At 49.3% G+C, this 17,634-nt stretch overlaps 1 protein-coding gene and 1 non-coding gene across 4 annotated transcripts in view; both read right to left on the bottom strand.

The window, feature by feature from the left end:
- DENND10 (DENN domain containing 10) overlaps positions 1 to 17,634 on the bottom strand; it is a 176,658-nt gene that overhangs the window by 84,348 nt on the left and 74,676 nt on the right. For 2 of the 3 annotated variants that reach the window (XR_011204890.1, XM_069239242.1), the window contains exon 2: positions 15,577 to 15,773. The exons of the other annotated variant lie outside the window; for it this stretch is intronic. Coding sequence is in view for 1 of the 2 variants with exons in the window: in XM_069239242.1 (XP_069095343.1) it covers positions 15,577 to 15,773 (197 nt within the window). In the remaining variant the exon portion in view is untranslated. The remainder of the gene's footprint in view (positions 1 to 15,576; positions 15,774 to 17,634) is intronic. 3 annotated transcript variants of the gene reach the window in all.
- On the bottom strand, positions 13,954 to 14,069 carry LOC138302254 (U5 spliceosomal RNA). The gene has a single exon (XR_011205347.1). It is a non-coding gene; the product is annotated as a U5 spliceosomal RNA (small nuclear RNA).

Here is a 17,634-nt window from a genome sequence, read left to right on the forward strand (position 1 = left end):
CAGTGACACCTCCACCCTCCCTGTGTACAGGCTGTCTGAAAAGTATGCACAAAGCCCCAACTGTCACTCTGCCCAGACGTGGATTGGAGTCAAGCTGCAAAACACCAGAATCATAAGCACAGATAAATGCGCACTTTCTAGAAGTGGCATTTCTGTGATAGTAATAAAAAATACACCCACACCAGTAAGCAGTATTTATTATCACCATCACAACCATACCAAACACGCCTACGCTAGCCCTCATAAATCAGACAATACCCCTACACATAAGGCAGGGCATTTCTAATGCAATCCTATGAGAAGGCAGCACTCACAGCAGTGAGACACCAAGTTAGGCTGTTTGTCACTACCAGGACAGGCCATGCAATATGGCACATGTCCTGCCTTTCTACATACATGGCACCCTGCCCACAGGGCGTACTTTAGGGGTGACTTACATGTAGTAAAAGGGGAGTTCTGGGCCTGGCAAGTAAATTTAGATGCCAGGTCCCTGTGGCAGAAAACTGCGCACACAGGCCCTGCGCTAGCAGGCCTGAGACAGGTTTGAAAGTCTACTTCAGTGGGTGGCGCAAGCAGCGCTGCAGGCCCACTAGTAGTATTTAATTTACAGGCCCTGGGTATAGAGATACCACTGTACAAGGGACTTATAGGTAAATTAAATATGCCAATCAGGTATAAGCCAATCATACCAACTTTAGATGGGAGAGCACCTGCACTTTAACACTGGTCAGCAGTGACAAAGTGCTCAGAGTCCTAGAGCCAACAGCGAAAGGTCAGAAAAACCAGGAGGAAGGAGGCAAAAAGACTAGGGATGACCATGCGTATGGCCAAAAGTCCAACACAACCCCCTACCAGCCAAAATCCAGGGGAGAACAATCAATACCTTGATGTACTTTCCTGATTGGGGCGATAGAACAAGGACCCAGGCCCACAACAGCAGGGGCATGTTCCAGTTCTACGCCTTCCTGACTCCACTGGGATCTCTCTGTCAATGCGTCCCAGGCAGCCTAGACCAACCCACGGGGATTCTCTAGCTGCCAATGGCCAGAACCAGGCCCCAGGCCATCTAGGAGCCTCTGGTCTCTGAAACCATAATGAGTGGGGGGCGGTAGCCCCAGGTGCAAAGCAACCTGTCTCCACTCCATTTCTGATCAGTTCAGGGGCTCTACCCTGCCACTGATCCACCAACCTAGGGTCCGCACCCATAGGTTCTACAGGGGCTAGAGGCGAGGCTCTCCTCCCTCTACCCCTCCTTCTAGGATCCCGCCCTCCTCTCCTAGGAGGGGTATCACCAGAATCCACACTTGCCAGGGTGCTGGGTACAGCAGCCCTGCACAACTTTCTCGCCAGCCCAGGATCACTACCTGGCGACTGACCACCCAACCCAGGGACGACACCCTTGGGTTGCACCGGGGTCCGGGGCGGGCTTCCCCCTCCCTGAACCCCACTTCCAGAGTCCTGCGTCTCCCCACCTCGGGAGAAGCCACCAGAAGTTTCACACAGGGGGGTGAGCACACTAACCGCCCCCCCAACCAGGTCAGAGTTTACCCCCTGAACCTGTCTATCTAGTCCAGGGACGACACCCTTAGACTGGACCATTGCCCAGCGAACCAGGACTTCCTTGGGAGCACACCTACCCCCTACCAGATCAGAGCTTACCCCCTGAATCTGGTAATCCAACCCAGAGTCACTACCCTGCGGTTGAACCACTGCCTGGCGCACCAGGACTTCCTGGGGGGCACACCTACCCCCCATCAGGGAAACACTTTCCCCAAGGGCCACACAAGAGTCTGGCTGGCGCAGGTCTCCTGACCTCTGCCCATCGGACAGAGTCTGGATTCCCCCCAGCCCAGAAATGGTCTCACCAAGGTCATTCCCGGGGGGCTCTGCACTCAGAGCTGACCCCTGACCCTCCAGGTTCTCCACTGGGGCCCGCAGCCCCCTCTCAACCCTATGTCTGGATTTCCGCCTCCTCCGCTGTAGAGCGAGACTACCAGACACCAGGACCGGCGGAACGCTATCACCAGCCACCCGCCTAAATCCTAATGACAAAATGGGATCCTTCTGAACAGCTGGCCCTACGGCACAGGTTAGGCTCACCTCCTGGCGTTCACTCATGGAACCTTCAGGGGCCTGGGACGGTATCTTGGGCACCTTGGGCCTCAGCCCAGCCCCATTCCCTCTCCTCAGAGACGGGACATGGGGTCCCTCACCCATCCCAGTCCACTGGGACCTACCTGGGACACTCCATTCCTTTCCCACCACACCTTGTTGGGAAACACCTAGACCACTCTCATTAGGAACACCCCCTAATGTCACACCAGACCCTCTGGTACGCAACCAGAAGTCTGCCTCCTTTGCAAGCTCCCTGGAGTCAGAGAGCTCACACACTGACAAGTGTTGGCGTAACTCTGAAAAACAACAACGAAACAGGTGCTCTCTGAGAATCAGATTAAACAGCCCTTCAAAATTGTTTACTGTGCTACCCTTCACCCATCCATCTAGTGCAATGCAGCAAGCCTCCACAAACTCCTCCCAAGACTGGTGGGACAGTTTCTTACCACCCCTAAACCTTTTTCTGTATTCCTCAGGGGAGAAACCATACTTCACAATCAGTGCGTTCTTCACAGCGGAGTACCCCTCCCTGTCACTCTCTTCTAGAGTCAGTAGGGCATCCCTCCCCTCCTCAGGAATAAAACTCCCTAGGCCAGTTCCCCAATCCTTCTCAGGGATCCTGCGCTCTACCAGAGCCCTCTCATATTCCTTTAACCACTGACGTATGTCACCCCCCTCTTGGAACCTAGGTACCAGATCTATGGGTATGTGAGGAACATCTTTGCTACAGCACTGTACATTGCTGCCACCACTGGACTCCACCTGCAGCGCTGGTGAGTCCAGAACCTTCAGACTGCGCTCTAGAGCGAGTCTTTCTCTGGCAAAGGCCCTCTCTGCCTCTGCCATTCTCTCCTGTACTAAGGCCTTCTCTACCTCAGCCCTTCTCTCCTCAACAGCTAGGCGCGCTAACTGCAACTTCAGGTCCCTCTCTTCCCGCCTATCTCTTAGCTCATCAGGCGTCAAGGAATGAGAGGTAGCCCTGCTTCTTACACTGGACCCAGCAAGGGACTCCCTATCACTGGGGCCTTCCCTGTCAACTGGCGTCCCCAACCGGTCATTCTCACCCTCCTGATCAGTCTCTCTACCACTCTCTAGGGATGAGGTCTGGGAGCCCTCCCATTGGGAACCCTCGCTACACTCAGGATCCTCTGGGTACCCCCTACGCACACTCCCTCCCTGGGTAAATGTCACAAACCTTTCAAAGAAATTCAGAGATCTCCTGAGGTCCCCTTCTACAGGCAGCCCTCTCTCTCTACAGAACCCCTCTAATTCCTCCTGCGTGTAAAACGGCAGGTCCTCTAAATCAAAGGTAAGCCCCATCTTGAAAAGGTACAAATAACTCAACTGTGACAACCACAATACCCAAGCGTGAGAACTGAAAACAGGAAAAATGACCAAAGAGAGAAAGTTAAGAGAAGCCAAACATGTGATGGTCTAAACGCAATCCTTGTAGTGAAATAATGAGTCACAATGGTATTGTGCAAGCGCAAGTCCTATCCCGTCGCTGCTTCCAATGTTAGAAATGGGGTTTCTGGTTGGCTAGGGTATGCACCTCAGCCAGGCAGAACTTACCCACTCTAGTCAGGGCAAGGGAGTTACACGTCCAAGATAACCCCTGCTCACCCCCTTGGTAGCTTGGCACGAGCAGTCAGGCTTAACCCGGAGGCAATGCGTAAAGCGTTTGCACAACACACACATACATGTGACGCAATATCCCCACCACAAAGGAAACACAACACCAGAGTATATAAAAATACACTGTATTGTACACAACGTAATTATTAGACCAACATCACATAACAGTACTATCCTGCTACCTTAGCAGTTGTCAGAACACGTTACACATTAATTACTCTGCAAACTAGCAGTAGTCACACATAACACACAGGTTACTCAGTATTCTGCAACATAAGCAGTAGTCAGGAAACACGTTATTACATTAGAACACTTGTCATAAGCATATCATAAAACGCCCATAGTAGGAACATTAGAAAACCTATGGCAAGTTAGGGAAACATATTAGCAAGTCATGCCCATAAAAGGAACATGTGCACACATATGTAAAAGCATCATAGTACAGGCAGGTAATATAACACAATTAAGAAAGTCTGTAAAAAGAACTTTAGAGTATCGGTATATTGGTCCCTTTAGAAAGTACCTGTCTTGATGAGGAGGCACCTCCAGTGCCTAAAACAACCAATGGGGCCCCCGGCGCTCCTCTGCGCAAAAACGGGGGCCTCCCTAAACATGGCAGACTGAGAGGGGCGGCACGCACCCTCTCTGAATTCTTGACGGGCCCCTTCTGGGACCCGTGATCGCTGGGGGGCCCCCCGGGCCTCCACCGGCCCTCACGAGGGGGGGGGGCCAAGGACACCAATACTGGTATGGAGGAGGGGGGCACCACGCACCCCCTCCGCTGAAGGACGGACCCCCCCTGGGGCCTGCCAAACGCCACAAAAGGGCCCCGCGGCACGGGGAGCCTCCGACGAGGCCTCCACCGCACCTGCCCAGAGCTGTGGCCTAACGAGGAGGGAGGGGGCCCAGCGAGCCTCGGTCCTCCTCCGACGAGGCCACTCGGGCCTCAAGGAATGAATCGTGCTCCTCCGGGAGAGAGGGCTGAGCCTGCCAGGGCTCCCAGCTGGCCCGGCCGCTCCTCAAGCCAGCAACACGGAGCACTTTGGAGGCGGGACAACTCTGCTGGTTCCCCGCGGATCACTGGAGCCGCGCCCAGGCTGCCCTGCCCGACCGGCAGGCGAATTCACCTTCCACTGGGCCGCGGTGAAAGAAATACGGGAGGAGTCTCATTGGTGCCCCCGGGGCACTATCAGGAGCACGCCGGCTCCTATCTTCGTCAGGTGGTGCCCCGGGGGTCTGATACAGCGCGTTTCACTCGCGCTTGATGGAAGCAGCCTCCCCGGGCTGCGGCGGTGATCTCGGCCACCACAACACGCTCTCCGAGGGCAAAAGGAAGCCCGGGTCGCGGCGGTGACTGTCTCCTGCCACCATAAACAACACACCAAAAATAAAAGGGGAGCGCTTTCAAGCGCTAGTGGAATCCCCAAAAGGAGCGCTTTCCTAAGCGCTAGCTTGGACATCACGTGAAGCACCCCCGTGCTTCAGGGTCACTGCAGGGGTCAGGGGCCACAGCACCCTGCCCCTGGGGAGAAAAGGTTCAGGAAAGGCCCACAGGTGGAGGGGCCCTAGCAACAGGCCAGCACAAGGGAAAGGCAGCAAGTGGCAAGTCCTTTACAGTGACCAAGCAGGTCACAGGTCAGCACAGCAGCAGCAGCAGTCCATGGCGGTCCCTGGTAAGTCCTTCCAGCATTTCTGTGTCCAGGTCCATGATGTTCAAAGTCTCCAAATTGTGGGGAAAATTCCCCTGTACTTATAGTCAGTTCTTACAGTGTTTTACAGTGGTAGGGAGAGGAGGTTCCAGCCAGTTACAACTGGTTCTGGGAGTGCCCCCTCTCTCCTTTCAGCACAGGCTCCAAACATCAGTGGGGGGTTAACGACCCTATTGTGTGAGGCCAGGGCACAGCCTTTACAAATGTAGGTGTGCCCCGCCTCTCCCTTCTCTCAGCCCAGGAAGACTATTCAGTATGTAGATGCACCTCAGTGACACCTCCACCCTCCCTGTGTACAGGCTGTCTGAAAAGTATGCACAAAGCCCCAACTGTCACTCTGCCCAGACGTGGATTGGAGTCAAGCTGCAAAACACCAGAATCATAAGCACAGATAAATGCGCACTTTCTAGAAGTGGCATTTCTGTGATAGTAATAAAAAATACACCCACACCAGTAAGCAGTATTTATTATCACCATCACAACCATACCAAACACGCCTACGCTAGCCCTCATAAATCAGACAATACCCCTACACATAAGGCAGGGCATTTCTAATGCAATCCTATGAGAAGGCAGCACTCACAGCAGTGAGACACCAAGTTAGGCTGTTTGTCACTACCAGGACAGGCCATGCAATATGGCACATGTCCTGCCTTTCTACATACATGGCACCCTGCCCACAGGGCGTACTTTAGGGGTGACTTACATGTAGTAAAAGGGGAGTTCTGGGCCTGGCAAGTAAATTTAGATGCCAGGTCCCTGTGGCAGAAAACTGCGCACACAGGCCCTGCGCTAGCAGGCCTGAGACAGGTTTGAAAGTCTACTTCAGTGGGTGGCGCAAGCAGCGCTGCAGGCCCACTAGTAGTATTTAATTTACAGGCCCTGGGTATAGAGATACCACTGTACAAGGGACTTATAGGTAAATTAAATATGCCAATCAGGTATAAGCCAATCATACCAACTTTAGATGGGAGAGCACCTGCACTTTAACACTGGTCAGCAGTGATAAAGTGCTCAGAGTCCTAGAGCCAACAGCGAAAGGTCAGAAAAACCAGGAGGAAGGAGGCAAAAAGACTAGGGATGACCATGCGTATGGCCAAAAGTCCAACAGTATCCTGCACACGTTGTCAGGAGAGCATATAAAAGAGCACGAAATAACAAGAGAGACCAGCTATTACAACCCCGGACCGGCAAACCCAAGACGGAACAGATAGTGTGTGTAACCAAGTTCAATCCACTATCTAATAAAATCCAGAAGATCATCAGAGATGATTGGGAGATTTTGACAACAGGCGGTCTCCCTTTCCAGCAACCACTAAAAGCCTTCAAAGGAGCCGCCAACATACGTGATACAGTAGTCCATACCAGACCTACTAACAAACTCCGTACCAAACAGCTGACCCTCTTGCACCTACCTCCACCAGCCGGCCACCACTCGTGTGGCCACTACAGTGTGTGTAAGTTCACACAGAAATCCACCACTGTGGAACTCAGTCTAAAAACATTGTGGGTACTAAAGGCACTCACAAACTGTAACAGCAAGAATGTAATTTACATGATTAAGTGCCCCTGTCAGCTTAAATACATCGGATGACAACAAGAAAGGTCAGCACCCGCATTTGTGAACACAGGAGCACTATAAGGTGTAAACGGGACGCCACAAAACTGACAAGCCATTATGTCGCAAAAAACCATTCCCCAGACGATATGAGATGGATTGTGTTAGAACAGCTGCCATCTACAATCAATAACATGCCACAGAAGTTACTCTATTACGAACAACGCTGGGTCTGGAGACTACACACAGACACCAACGGTTTGAATGACGACATACCTTGGTCCTCACTCAAGAAATGACCACACCTTTACTACTTATACTAGCAACAATTCAGTTAGTTCTAGGTATTCGCGGGCATAGTAGCTCTTTCCCCTGCCTGAGTATCTGTTGATATTCCCCACTTCCCTGTGGTTCCCCTCTCTCTTCTTCCCTTTTCTCCCCCTTCATTTCCCACCTTTTCTCACCCCTTTTTCCCTGGCCCCCCGTCCGGTTCCTCTCTTTCACTTTTTTCTCCCTCCCCCCAAACCCCCCTTCCCCCCCACTTAAACCCCTAAGGAACCCCCCTTCTTTTCCTTTCTTTCCTTTTTTCCTCCCCTGTTTTCTCTCCCCCCACCTTCCTCTTTCTCTTTTTTTCCACACCTTTTTCTTTCTTCTTTTTCCCCCTTCCCTTTTCCCCTTTTTTCCCCCCGCACCTCCCTGTTTTTTTCTCTTCTCCCTCCGTCGTGTTTGTCTTTCCTGTTTTCCCCCCCATTCTTCCTTCCTCTGTGCTATACGCGTCAGGAGGCTGACTTTTGAGACCGGGGACTACGTTCCCCAGCCTATTTAGCGCCCTAAACGCGCTGGGTCACGCCCAGCCTCAATGGACACTTTGAACTCCATTTCCCAGCGTCCTGAGCGCCCTGCCGCGTCATCCTGACACGCGCCCTGTCTGCCAGTCACGGGTAACCGGCCGGAGCCGGCCCGGCACAGGACGTGCAGGGGGATTTCGATAATCTCCTCATCACTTACACTATTTAAACCGCCCCCACGCTGTACCATGCACCTCAAGCGGTCCAGCGAGGGATCGGGCTAGGCGTACAGCGAGCGCCTCCTTTGATGTAGTAAGTGCAGGAGCACTTACTCATCGGTTGCTTTTGAGGTCTTCAACTTCTGCCACACCACAGATAAGATTTTGGTTGGCTGAGATAGAATGTGTGTTGTTCCCAGTAGTGTGTGCATTTTATTGTACTTCTCTAAAGCTTGGTTTACTTTATTACATTCAACTGTAGTACTTTCATTTTAGTGTACTCTTCGTCGCTTAACCCCTCGTCTCTGTCCCCGGCCAGGGGCTTAGACGCCATGACCTGACCTCGGTTCCAGAATTTTTTGGTTACCGTTTTCCTTGCACTGTTTGAGAATTCGCCTCACTACAGGTTCTTATTATCTGTGTGGATACTAACTGTTATCCTTCTGGCCATTTTTACAGAGATACTCCTAACTTTACCCGTGGGAGTACACCTACGGACCATGATTCTGCTTTCTGATATTAACTGCCATACCTGCCTATGACTTTATTTTTCCTCTTCCCCCCAGAGTGTGACTATAAGGGGACACTCCCCCTCCTGGAATCTGAGGCCAGTAGCCTTAGATATTGGGGTAAGGTATTATTCTGTCGGTAGATATATGTTTCACCGCATACATTGCATGACTTTGGCTTGCTGTGGCACCCCTCATTGTGTGTTTTGCTGTGCTGTGTTGTTTTTCACATAACGTTATCCACGTTTCTGTTCCTCCCGGCCTCCGCTAGGTATTTCCTTGCCACAGGTAGGCCTCTTCAATTATTATTTCCTTCCCACTCTCTTATTGAGTGTGGATGTTTGTTTGACGTTTAGGGATCCTAGGCCCTGAAGAATGCCCCCAGACCTTCCTTGGATCATTGTAGAGGGCAGAAACATGTCGGCCACTTTTTAGATAGGTGACCCATTGAGTCCTTACTCTCACTTTTGTGTCCCACCCTTGTTTTTAATACACCAGCAGACACCACTATTAAAAGTGTAGATTACACACCGGTAGCTGCCTAGGTGTTTTTATATCTTCCCCTAGCTTAGGTGGATCCCACTAACTCCAGATAAAAAATAATAATTTACGCACTCCATCCTGTTACTTTAACGGTGAGGTTGAGTCCACCCAGGTGGCACTGTCCTACCTGGGTGGGGCTAGGTGGTCAAATGATGAAGCATGACACTATATAGTGTGTGAGACCACCTAGTCCATAAAGGAAATACCCCCTCCCCCTATCCATCACCACCCCACAGTACTCACACTCCACGTTTTGACACCCACTGAAGTCTAGGAGCCCGTGGATAATCTCCCGTGGTTATGGCTCCGTATCATTAGTGAACCCCATACCCTTTTGTGTTTATTGGCTTTATATGCAGGGAGCTAGTATGGGTCGATTCCTACTAAATACTTAGTTCCAATCTCCCTAAACTCTCCGGTTGTGTTACGACAGCAGTACTTGTAACTGACCAAGCTTAATGAAAATAACTTTTGTTTATAAGGGACGGAGTGAGTAATCTAGGCAAGGAAGGTTTAAGTTTCAAGATGCTGTAAAGAAAAATGTAAGAAACTGTGCTAAAGAAGCCCTGATTTGCTTAAGATTGTTCAGTAAAACATTATAACATGCTCTTCTAAAATTAATCAGCCATATTTTGTACTTTGTGAAGGAAACTATAATCTATTTAGGAGAAATGAACAGCGTAATTGATTAAACAGACATCTATTTATTTATGACCTTTGTAAAATGTAAGGAACCCTGCTTGTGAATAAGTCAAAGCACACAGGTCCAAGGAATAGAATGCTACACAGAAAGGTACAATTTGCAATAGGGCGGGACAACAAAAAGTTTCCTATAAAGAAAAAAAATTGTCTTATGGCAGTTATTGTGTAAACTTGTTTGATAAGAAGGATGGGCTTGGTGCATAGCAGAAATAATGAGACTTTCAAAAACCTTTGTTTTCACTAATCCAGTCACATATTTTAAATTTTAGTGGGTGGAAAAGCAGCTGTGATATGTTTCTACTTAGAAAGCTTTGATGCAGCTCAAACAGCTCTAGCTTGTACACAGTGTAGGCACTTTGGTTTGATTAAATGTCCATAAACCCCACATTACAACAATCAGATCTCCTAAACTAAGGTGTTCATAAGAGTGACTTGGCAAGTGACGGTGGTGTTCAGAACACGTTTCTGAAATTGAAAGAAACACGAGTTGGTGCAGGAGCCACCAATTAGTAGAGAGGACTTCAGGTGGTGGGCACCAGCCATTGTTTTAGGGCACCTAGACACATATTTCAATATGAGACGTTGAACCAGAGAATATAAGAAAGATAAGCAGTGGCACTGATCGAAAACGGGGATAATGAAGATGTGTAGATTTAAGGAAAAGAACTTATACAGTTGTATAAAGCAGATAGTGAGTGAATCAAGACTGGGTAACCCCTGCATACATCAGCATTGCTGGCGAGCTTTGAAGAAACGTATGGGACCCTGCAATTATTTATTTATTACCGATATAGCACTGGGTGTGGCAGATCCGAATCTACTGAGATTTCCAAACTCTCATAGCCCGTCCTGACAGAGGAAGGAGTAGAGATTGTAACAAAGGTAAACATGCATATATAATGAAGACATACAGACGACAAAACAATCTATTCAAGTCACACAAACTCTTTGTTCCTGGTTGTTATCAGTTCTTTAAAATATCACTGGGGCCCTCATTCTGACCTTGGCGGAGGCCGCCCGCCAAAGTCCCGCCGTCAGGTTACCGTTCCCCGGTCGAAAGACCGCGGCGGTAATTCTGACATTCCCGCTGGGCTGGCGGGCGGCCGCCTTCAGGCCGCCCGCCAGCCCAGCGGGAAAGAGGCTTCCACGATGAAGCCGGCTCGGAATCGAGCCGGCGGAGTGGAAGCTGTGCGACGGGTGCAGTTGCACCCGTCGCGTATTTCACTGTCTGCGCAGCAGACAGTGAAATACATTTAGGGGCCCTCTTACGGGGGCCCCTGCAGTGCCCATGCCAGTGGCATGGGCACTGCAGGGGCCCCCAGGGGCCCCGTGACCCCCCCTACCGCCATCCGGTTCCCGGCAGTCGGACCGCCGGGATCTGGATGGCGGTAGGGGGGGTCGGAATCCCCTCGGCGGCGCAGCAAGCTGCGCCGCCTTGGAGGATTCAATGGGGCGGCGGGACACTGGCGGGAGACCGCCAGTGTTGCCGGTCCGACCGCGGCTTTACCGCCGCAGTCGGAATCCCCATTGGAGCACCGCCGGCCTGTCGGCGGTGCTCCCGCGGTCCTCCGCCCTGGCGGTCTTTGACCGCCAGGGTCAGAATGACCGCCTGAGTCTCTCGTGGAGTGCCTAAATTGCCGAGCTTGAGCTCTCGATATTACATGTCAATGTAACAGCACTTTTGTTGAAAGAATCTGAACATGCTCAATTCATTTATATTTTATGGTCTTCTCTGAGCATGCAGTGGCGATTAGAGATTAATGCCAGAATTAAATGAGTATAAAGAGGCTCAAACTAATCACTAAATACAGAAGGAGTGCATGAGCATAAGCGGGGGTCAGGGAATGATCACAGAAGGATAAACTGTGAAAAAGTATTCCACAACAGAGATTAAAATTATCTGAAAATGCTTGGGAGAGCTGATGTCTAGTGCATACTGCCCTTTCTAGTACGGAGTTCTTGATAGGTCTTGCATTGGTAGATAAGCCGAAGGAGTCTGCCTGTGAATTGTTTCCACTGTTACTGATTCTTGCCAGGAGTTAATGAGCATAAGCAGGAGACAGGCACTGATCACATTGAATACGCAGTGATTAGTGTCTCACGTTTTACGGGCCCATCCACCTTTGGAGTGATTTTGCTGCCACTGATTCATGCCAGGAGTGAATGAGCATGAACAAAAGACATACACAGATCATTAAAAAATGCGCATGAAAAAGCAGGGCCTTACGCCAGAAAGAAATTTTCTGCAAATGCTAAGCCCCTTTGCTGAAGGACTTCTCTAAGCATACAGTATACTGTTGAATAATGTTTCTCCCTTACGCCTGTAGCATGAAGATTCTTCAGCTATGCATGCTCTGACAGGCCAGTTGCCGTTTGCCCTGGGCAGAGTTGTTTCGGTCACAGATGATTTTGAACATAAGTCGAAATTTAGTACCTCACATCTAAGCATGTGCTAATTAACTGTTTGTACTGTATATCCTTTATTTGCCTATTTAAATCTTTTGGAGGCCACAATAAATAACAAGCATTTGCAAGGCAATGGTTCTCACGTTTGCTCGAGTTAGGGCTATTAGTGTTGTAAATTCCTAACTGGTCTTTCCTTGACACAAATTGAAAATGAAAAGTAGGACAGTTGACAAAAGCGAGCCGATTCAAAGTGCCACGGCCACCATGAGCGTGAGTACGAGTTATTGTTACATGCGTGAATATATAGAAAGGATCGCGGCTGGGATGAAAGGCAAACCGAAACCAGAGGAAGGGCCATCACACGCTGTAACAGGAGGAAGCGTGATGTGGTGTAATGGCCAACAAAAATTTTCACTTGCCTGGGAGGGAACCCAGCACACAAAGGAGGGACATTTCACGAAACGTACCAATAAAAATGAAGCCCTTAAGGCAAGCATAACAAGGAATGAATAGAAAGAGTGGGTGTGGTTAAAAGCCAGCAGAGAGATTACAACAGGTCAGAGCGCTTGCAGGCTCGACCCTTAAAAGTACTAAAAACGAGGAGTCCGAAACCATGCAGTGATTTACAACTTAAGTTTCACGAGTCCCTTAACTCAGGGCTTTAGTAGTCACAAATGTATGCCAGAAGTGAATGAGCAAGAACGGGAGACAGACACTTATTATAAACAAGCATTTGCAATGCAATGGGTCTCGCTTTGCTCGAGATAGAGCGATTAGAGTTGTAAATTCCTAACTGGACTTTTCTTGCCACATACATTGAAAATGAAAAGTGAAACAGTTGACATAAGCGAGCCCATTCAAAGCGCCACTGTTGCCATGAGCATGAACCCGCAGGAGAGACACAAAAGGAAGAAGTTTGCTCCCAGGCAAACCTATCGCCAAACGTGCAATTATCCATGTAACAGGATTGATGGCCATGGCGGTAACAAAATTGCCCCAAGGAGAGACAAACGTAAAGCATTTATCAATAAAAATAAAGGATTTTTGAAAGGCAGGCCCATGGATGAGTGATCGTGATGGGCGTGCGGTGGACGTGGTTAAAAGCCCCAGATAGATTATAACAGGTCACAGCGCTTGCACACTTGTCCAGCGCTATCCTCATCATATCGCTTTTTTCCCAAAGCATTGTTAAAGCCAATAGGCCTCACCTATGCAGGACATATTGGCTTTGTCAATCTTTTTTGCCATGTTGTACAGCTGCACCGCTGCTGTGCAGCATGGTTCAAAATTAAATTAAAAAACACTATAATGGAGCAAGCGTGGACTGCGCCATGGCAGGAGGTTAATTGTGCTGGATTCTATCTTTATTCACCAGTTTCAAAGTCGGCCATTAGACCATGGCATGATATAAATATATGTACATTATATATATTTGTAAATGTATACTTTAACACATCTTTACAATTAAGTCACAGAGGAGATTTGAATAAAATTGCAATAATCAATGCCAAAGAAGAAGCAAGAGCCGATCTAGAAATAAAACCCAGACTGGATACAGTTACATGTTTCATTTACCACACTGCTTCCCACATGGTAGTGGATTCTTTCGGAGGATATGGAGTTATTTGTGCAGTGTGTATCCTTCTTATATGTCATGTAACAGGGATAAAGGTTAACCGCGTCACAGTAAAAATGTTGTTGCACTTGAGAAACCGGCAAATAATCAGTCTGTTTACTATATCGTTATACTTTCATTTACTAAATAAGGGTAACTCTGCAATTGGCAGTGCTTTCAAAAATTTAGTGAAACTCTTAATTGTTCCTCTCCATGGAAATCTTTAGTAAAAGGCAAATGATTTAGTCGGTTAGAAGAAAAAACAGGGTATACATTTCATGGCCGCCACCGGTGGCACCAGGAAGCACCATTCCGCAGACTGTCAGGGTGATTTAATTTACTAAGTTCATCTTAGAAAACCCTTTATAATGCAATCAATTTATAATAATTATTGTAGTCCAGTACATTGATAAAACACTTGTTGCCACAAAAAGAAACAACAGGAGGACTCAGAAGTGACACAGAATTATGGGTATGTAAACGTGACACGAAAGGATGCACCACAATAGTTTTCCAGCTCGTAATGTTGGCTCCTTTAACTATGCACTTTTGGAATGGTGCCTCAGACGGGCTTTTGTGTGGAACGGTGGCACCCAAGAAGAGGATTTTTATATGCCTCCGTCAAAGCATGCTCCCTGGCTCGTTGCTATTCTTTCCGAGACAATGAACGAGCCTGTGTGTTCTGTACTTGAAGCCTACAAGGCTGCATCAGCTGCTGTAACAAAACAAGTATTAACAAAGAGGAACATGTTAGAGCCATTTGCTTTGTAAATTCCTAACTACTTTTCTTGCCACATAAATTGAAAATGAAAAGTAAAACAGTTGACATACGCAAGCTGATTCAAAGCAACGTCCACGGCCCCCATGCGCATGAAGGAGAGACACAAAAGGAAAAAGAAGTTCACTTGAGGTCAAAATTATCGACAAACGTGCAATTATCCATATAACAGGGTCGATGTCCAAGGCGGTAACAAAACAAAGCCAAGGAGTGACAAACGTAAAGCATTTACCAATGATAACAAAGGATTTTTTAAATGCAAGCCTATGAACAAGTGACAGTGATGGGCGTGCAGTGGGCGTGGTTAGAAGCCCACAGATAGATTACAACAGGCCAGAGCACTTGCGCGCTCAACCTAAAATGATACCTCATGAAAGGGATGGTTGAATATGTGAAGCAGCATCAGTAGAGTATAGCCTCTTGCCAGAAACCTGATTTCAGCGATCCTGCACTTACTTGTCCTACCAATTTACCCATCCATACAGTCACCAATTCATCCAGCCATCTTCTTACTCAGCCGTTCATCCACTCACCAATTTGTATATTAACTCATACATTACTTCATGTACTCAATCACTCATCTATTGAGTTATTTACCATTTGACTCATTTTTTTATTCATCCATTCAACACAACCACAAATACAAATTGTTATTTCATGAGGAAGCATTTCCATTTAAAAACAATTAGCCAGGCCTATTGGCTTTGCCAAACTTGGGCACTGTTCCATTTATTGCTTTTATCTCCCAGTTTTCTTCTTGTTAAGTTGATATTGTTTATAAACTGTTTGTTTACCTAGTGCTTAATGGCGCTTAGGATACATTTCAATAAACTATCATGTACAAATTGAAACTGCCTCTAAGTGCAACCCCAATTCTCCAGAGCCACTGACACACTTCAAATATTACAACACTCTTTTTTCGCTCGATCTCAGACTCCAACGTTCTCCACAGATCCTCCCTCTAAACCCCTGCAAACATTATCAACAGACTGTCTCTTGCCTTCATCAGTGCTGCAGGGTCAGGCACGTGCATGGCAGCGATATAGAACCATGTCCTCTTATACTGGCCAAAGAGGAAGGGGTGAAGGCCTTTGTTCTCGTGTGCCAGGCAGCACTTCCGTAGCAGGAGACCCCGGAGCTCGGTTGATATGGAGGGATAGCACCAGACCCACAGTGTGTCTCCGTTTGTGTCTTTTTCTAAAACAAACAAATGCGGAATTTAAGAAGGTGAGCCATTTACCACTTCTGTTAACGTCTACCAGGAAATACAGAAATGAGACATTTCAACAATTCTTTTGATCCCTGCCAGGGTGCATGTACACAAATCTTTACATTACATCTGTTTGCTACCACCAGTGGGTTCAGACGGGAGCCCTTACCACACATTCCTCTGCTAGGAGCTACTGCCATGGGACTTCACTGCAAAATTCTGTCTTGGAGAGAGCAACATTAGTATTAAAGAGGGATAGTGAATAGTGCCGACATCTACAACAGCTTCACGACCACCAACATGAACCCGCCCCCGGAAGCCGCAAACGACATCTCCACCATCCTCGCCTGGAACCCTACCACCACCGAGGAAACCACCCGCGTCATGAACTCGATCCACTCGGGATCACCCTCCGACCCCTGTCCTCACCACATTTACAACAAGGCCGACAACATCATCGCACCCCACCTCCGAGACGTCATCAACGCCTCCCTCACCACTGCTACCTTCCCTGAAAGCTGGAAACACGCAGAACTCAACGCCCTCTTAAAGAAACCTACAGCAGACCCCACCGAACTCAAAAACTTCCGGCCTATCTCCCTCCTACCGTTCCCCGCCAAAGTGATTGAGAAAATCGTCAACGCTCAACTCACCGCCGCCCTGGAAACCTCCGACTCCCTCGACTCCACTCAGTTCGGATTCAGGGCCAACCACAGCACCGAAACCGCCCTCATCGCAGCCACGGACGACATCCGAGCCCTGACCGACAAGGGTGAAACCGTGGCCCTCATTCTCCTGGATCTCTCTGCAGCCTTCGACACGGTCTGCCACCGCACCCTGATAGACCGCCTTTGCAGCGCCGGCATCAGAGGCAAGGCCCTGGAATGGGTCATCTCCTTCCTCTCCGGAAGGACCCAGAGAGTCCGCCTCCCCCCCTTCAGATCCGCAGCCACGGAGATCATCTGCGGCGTACCCCAAGGATCCTCCCTCAGCCCCACCCTATTCAACGTCTACATGACCCCCCTGGCAAACATCGCACGCAAACACGGACTCGACATCATATCCTACGCCGACGACACCCAGCTCATCTTATCCCTCACCAACAACCCCACATCAGCAAGGACCAGACTGCACGACGGCATGAAGGAAGTAGCGACCTGGATGACAGACAGCCGACTGAAACTGAACACAGATAAAACGGAGGTCCTCATCCTCGGCCCTACCCCCTCCGCATGGGACGACTCCTGGTGGCCCCCCGCCCTAGGCAGCACTCCCCAACCGACCAACCACGCACGCAACCTCGGCTTCATCCTGGACTCCTCCCTCTCGATGACCAGACAGGTCAACTCGGTGACCTTAGCGTGCTTCAACACCCTCCGCATGCTCCGCAAGATCTTCCGCTGGATCCCCATCGACACCAGGAAGACCGTCACCCACGCCCTCGTCACCAGCCGCCTGGACTACGGGAACACTCTGTACGCCGGCATCACCACCAAGCTGCAGAGGAAACTTCAACGGATCCAGAACGCCGCAGCACGACTCATCCTGGACATACCTCGCCACCACCACATCTCCGGACACCTGAGAAAACTCCATTGGCTCCCGGTCAACAAGAGGATCACCTTCAGACTCCTCACCCACGCACACAAAGCCCTCTACAACCTCGGACCCAAACTCATCAACTCCCGCGTCTCCTTCTACACCCCTCCGCGCACTCTGCGCTCCACCGGTCAGGCCTTGGCAGCCGTTCCCCGCATCCGCAAAACCACCGCCGGAGGAAAATCCTTCTCTTTTCTGGCAGCGAAGACCTGGAACTCCCTGCCCAGTCACCTTCGCCCCATACCCGAA

Source organism: Pleurodeles waltl, chromosome 6 (assembly GCF_031143425.1).
Source record: "Pleurodeles waltl isolate 20211129_DDA chromosome 6, aPleWal1.hap1.20221129, whole genome shotgun sequence".
Classification (NCBI taxonomy): Eukaryota; Metazoa; Chordata; class Amphibia; order Caudata; family Salamandridae; genus Pleurodeles; species Pleurodeles waltl.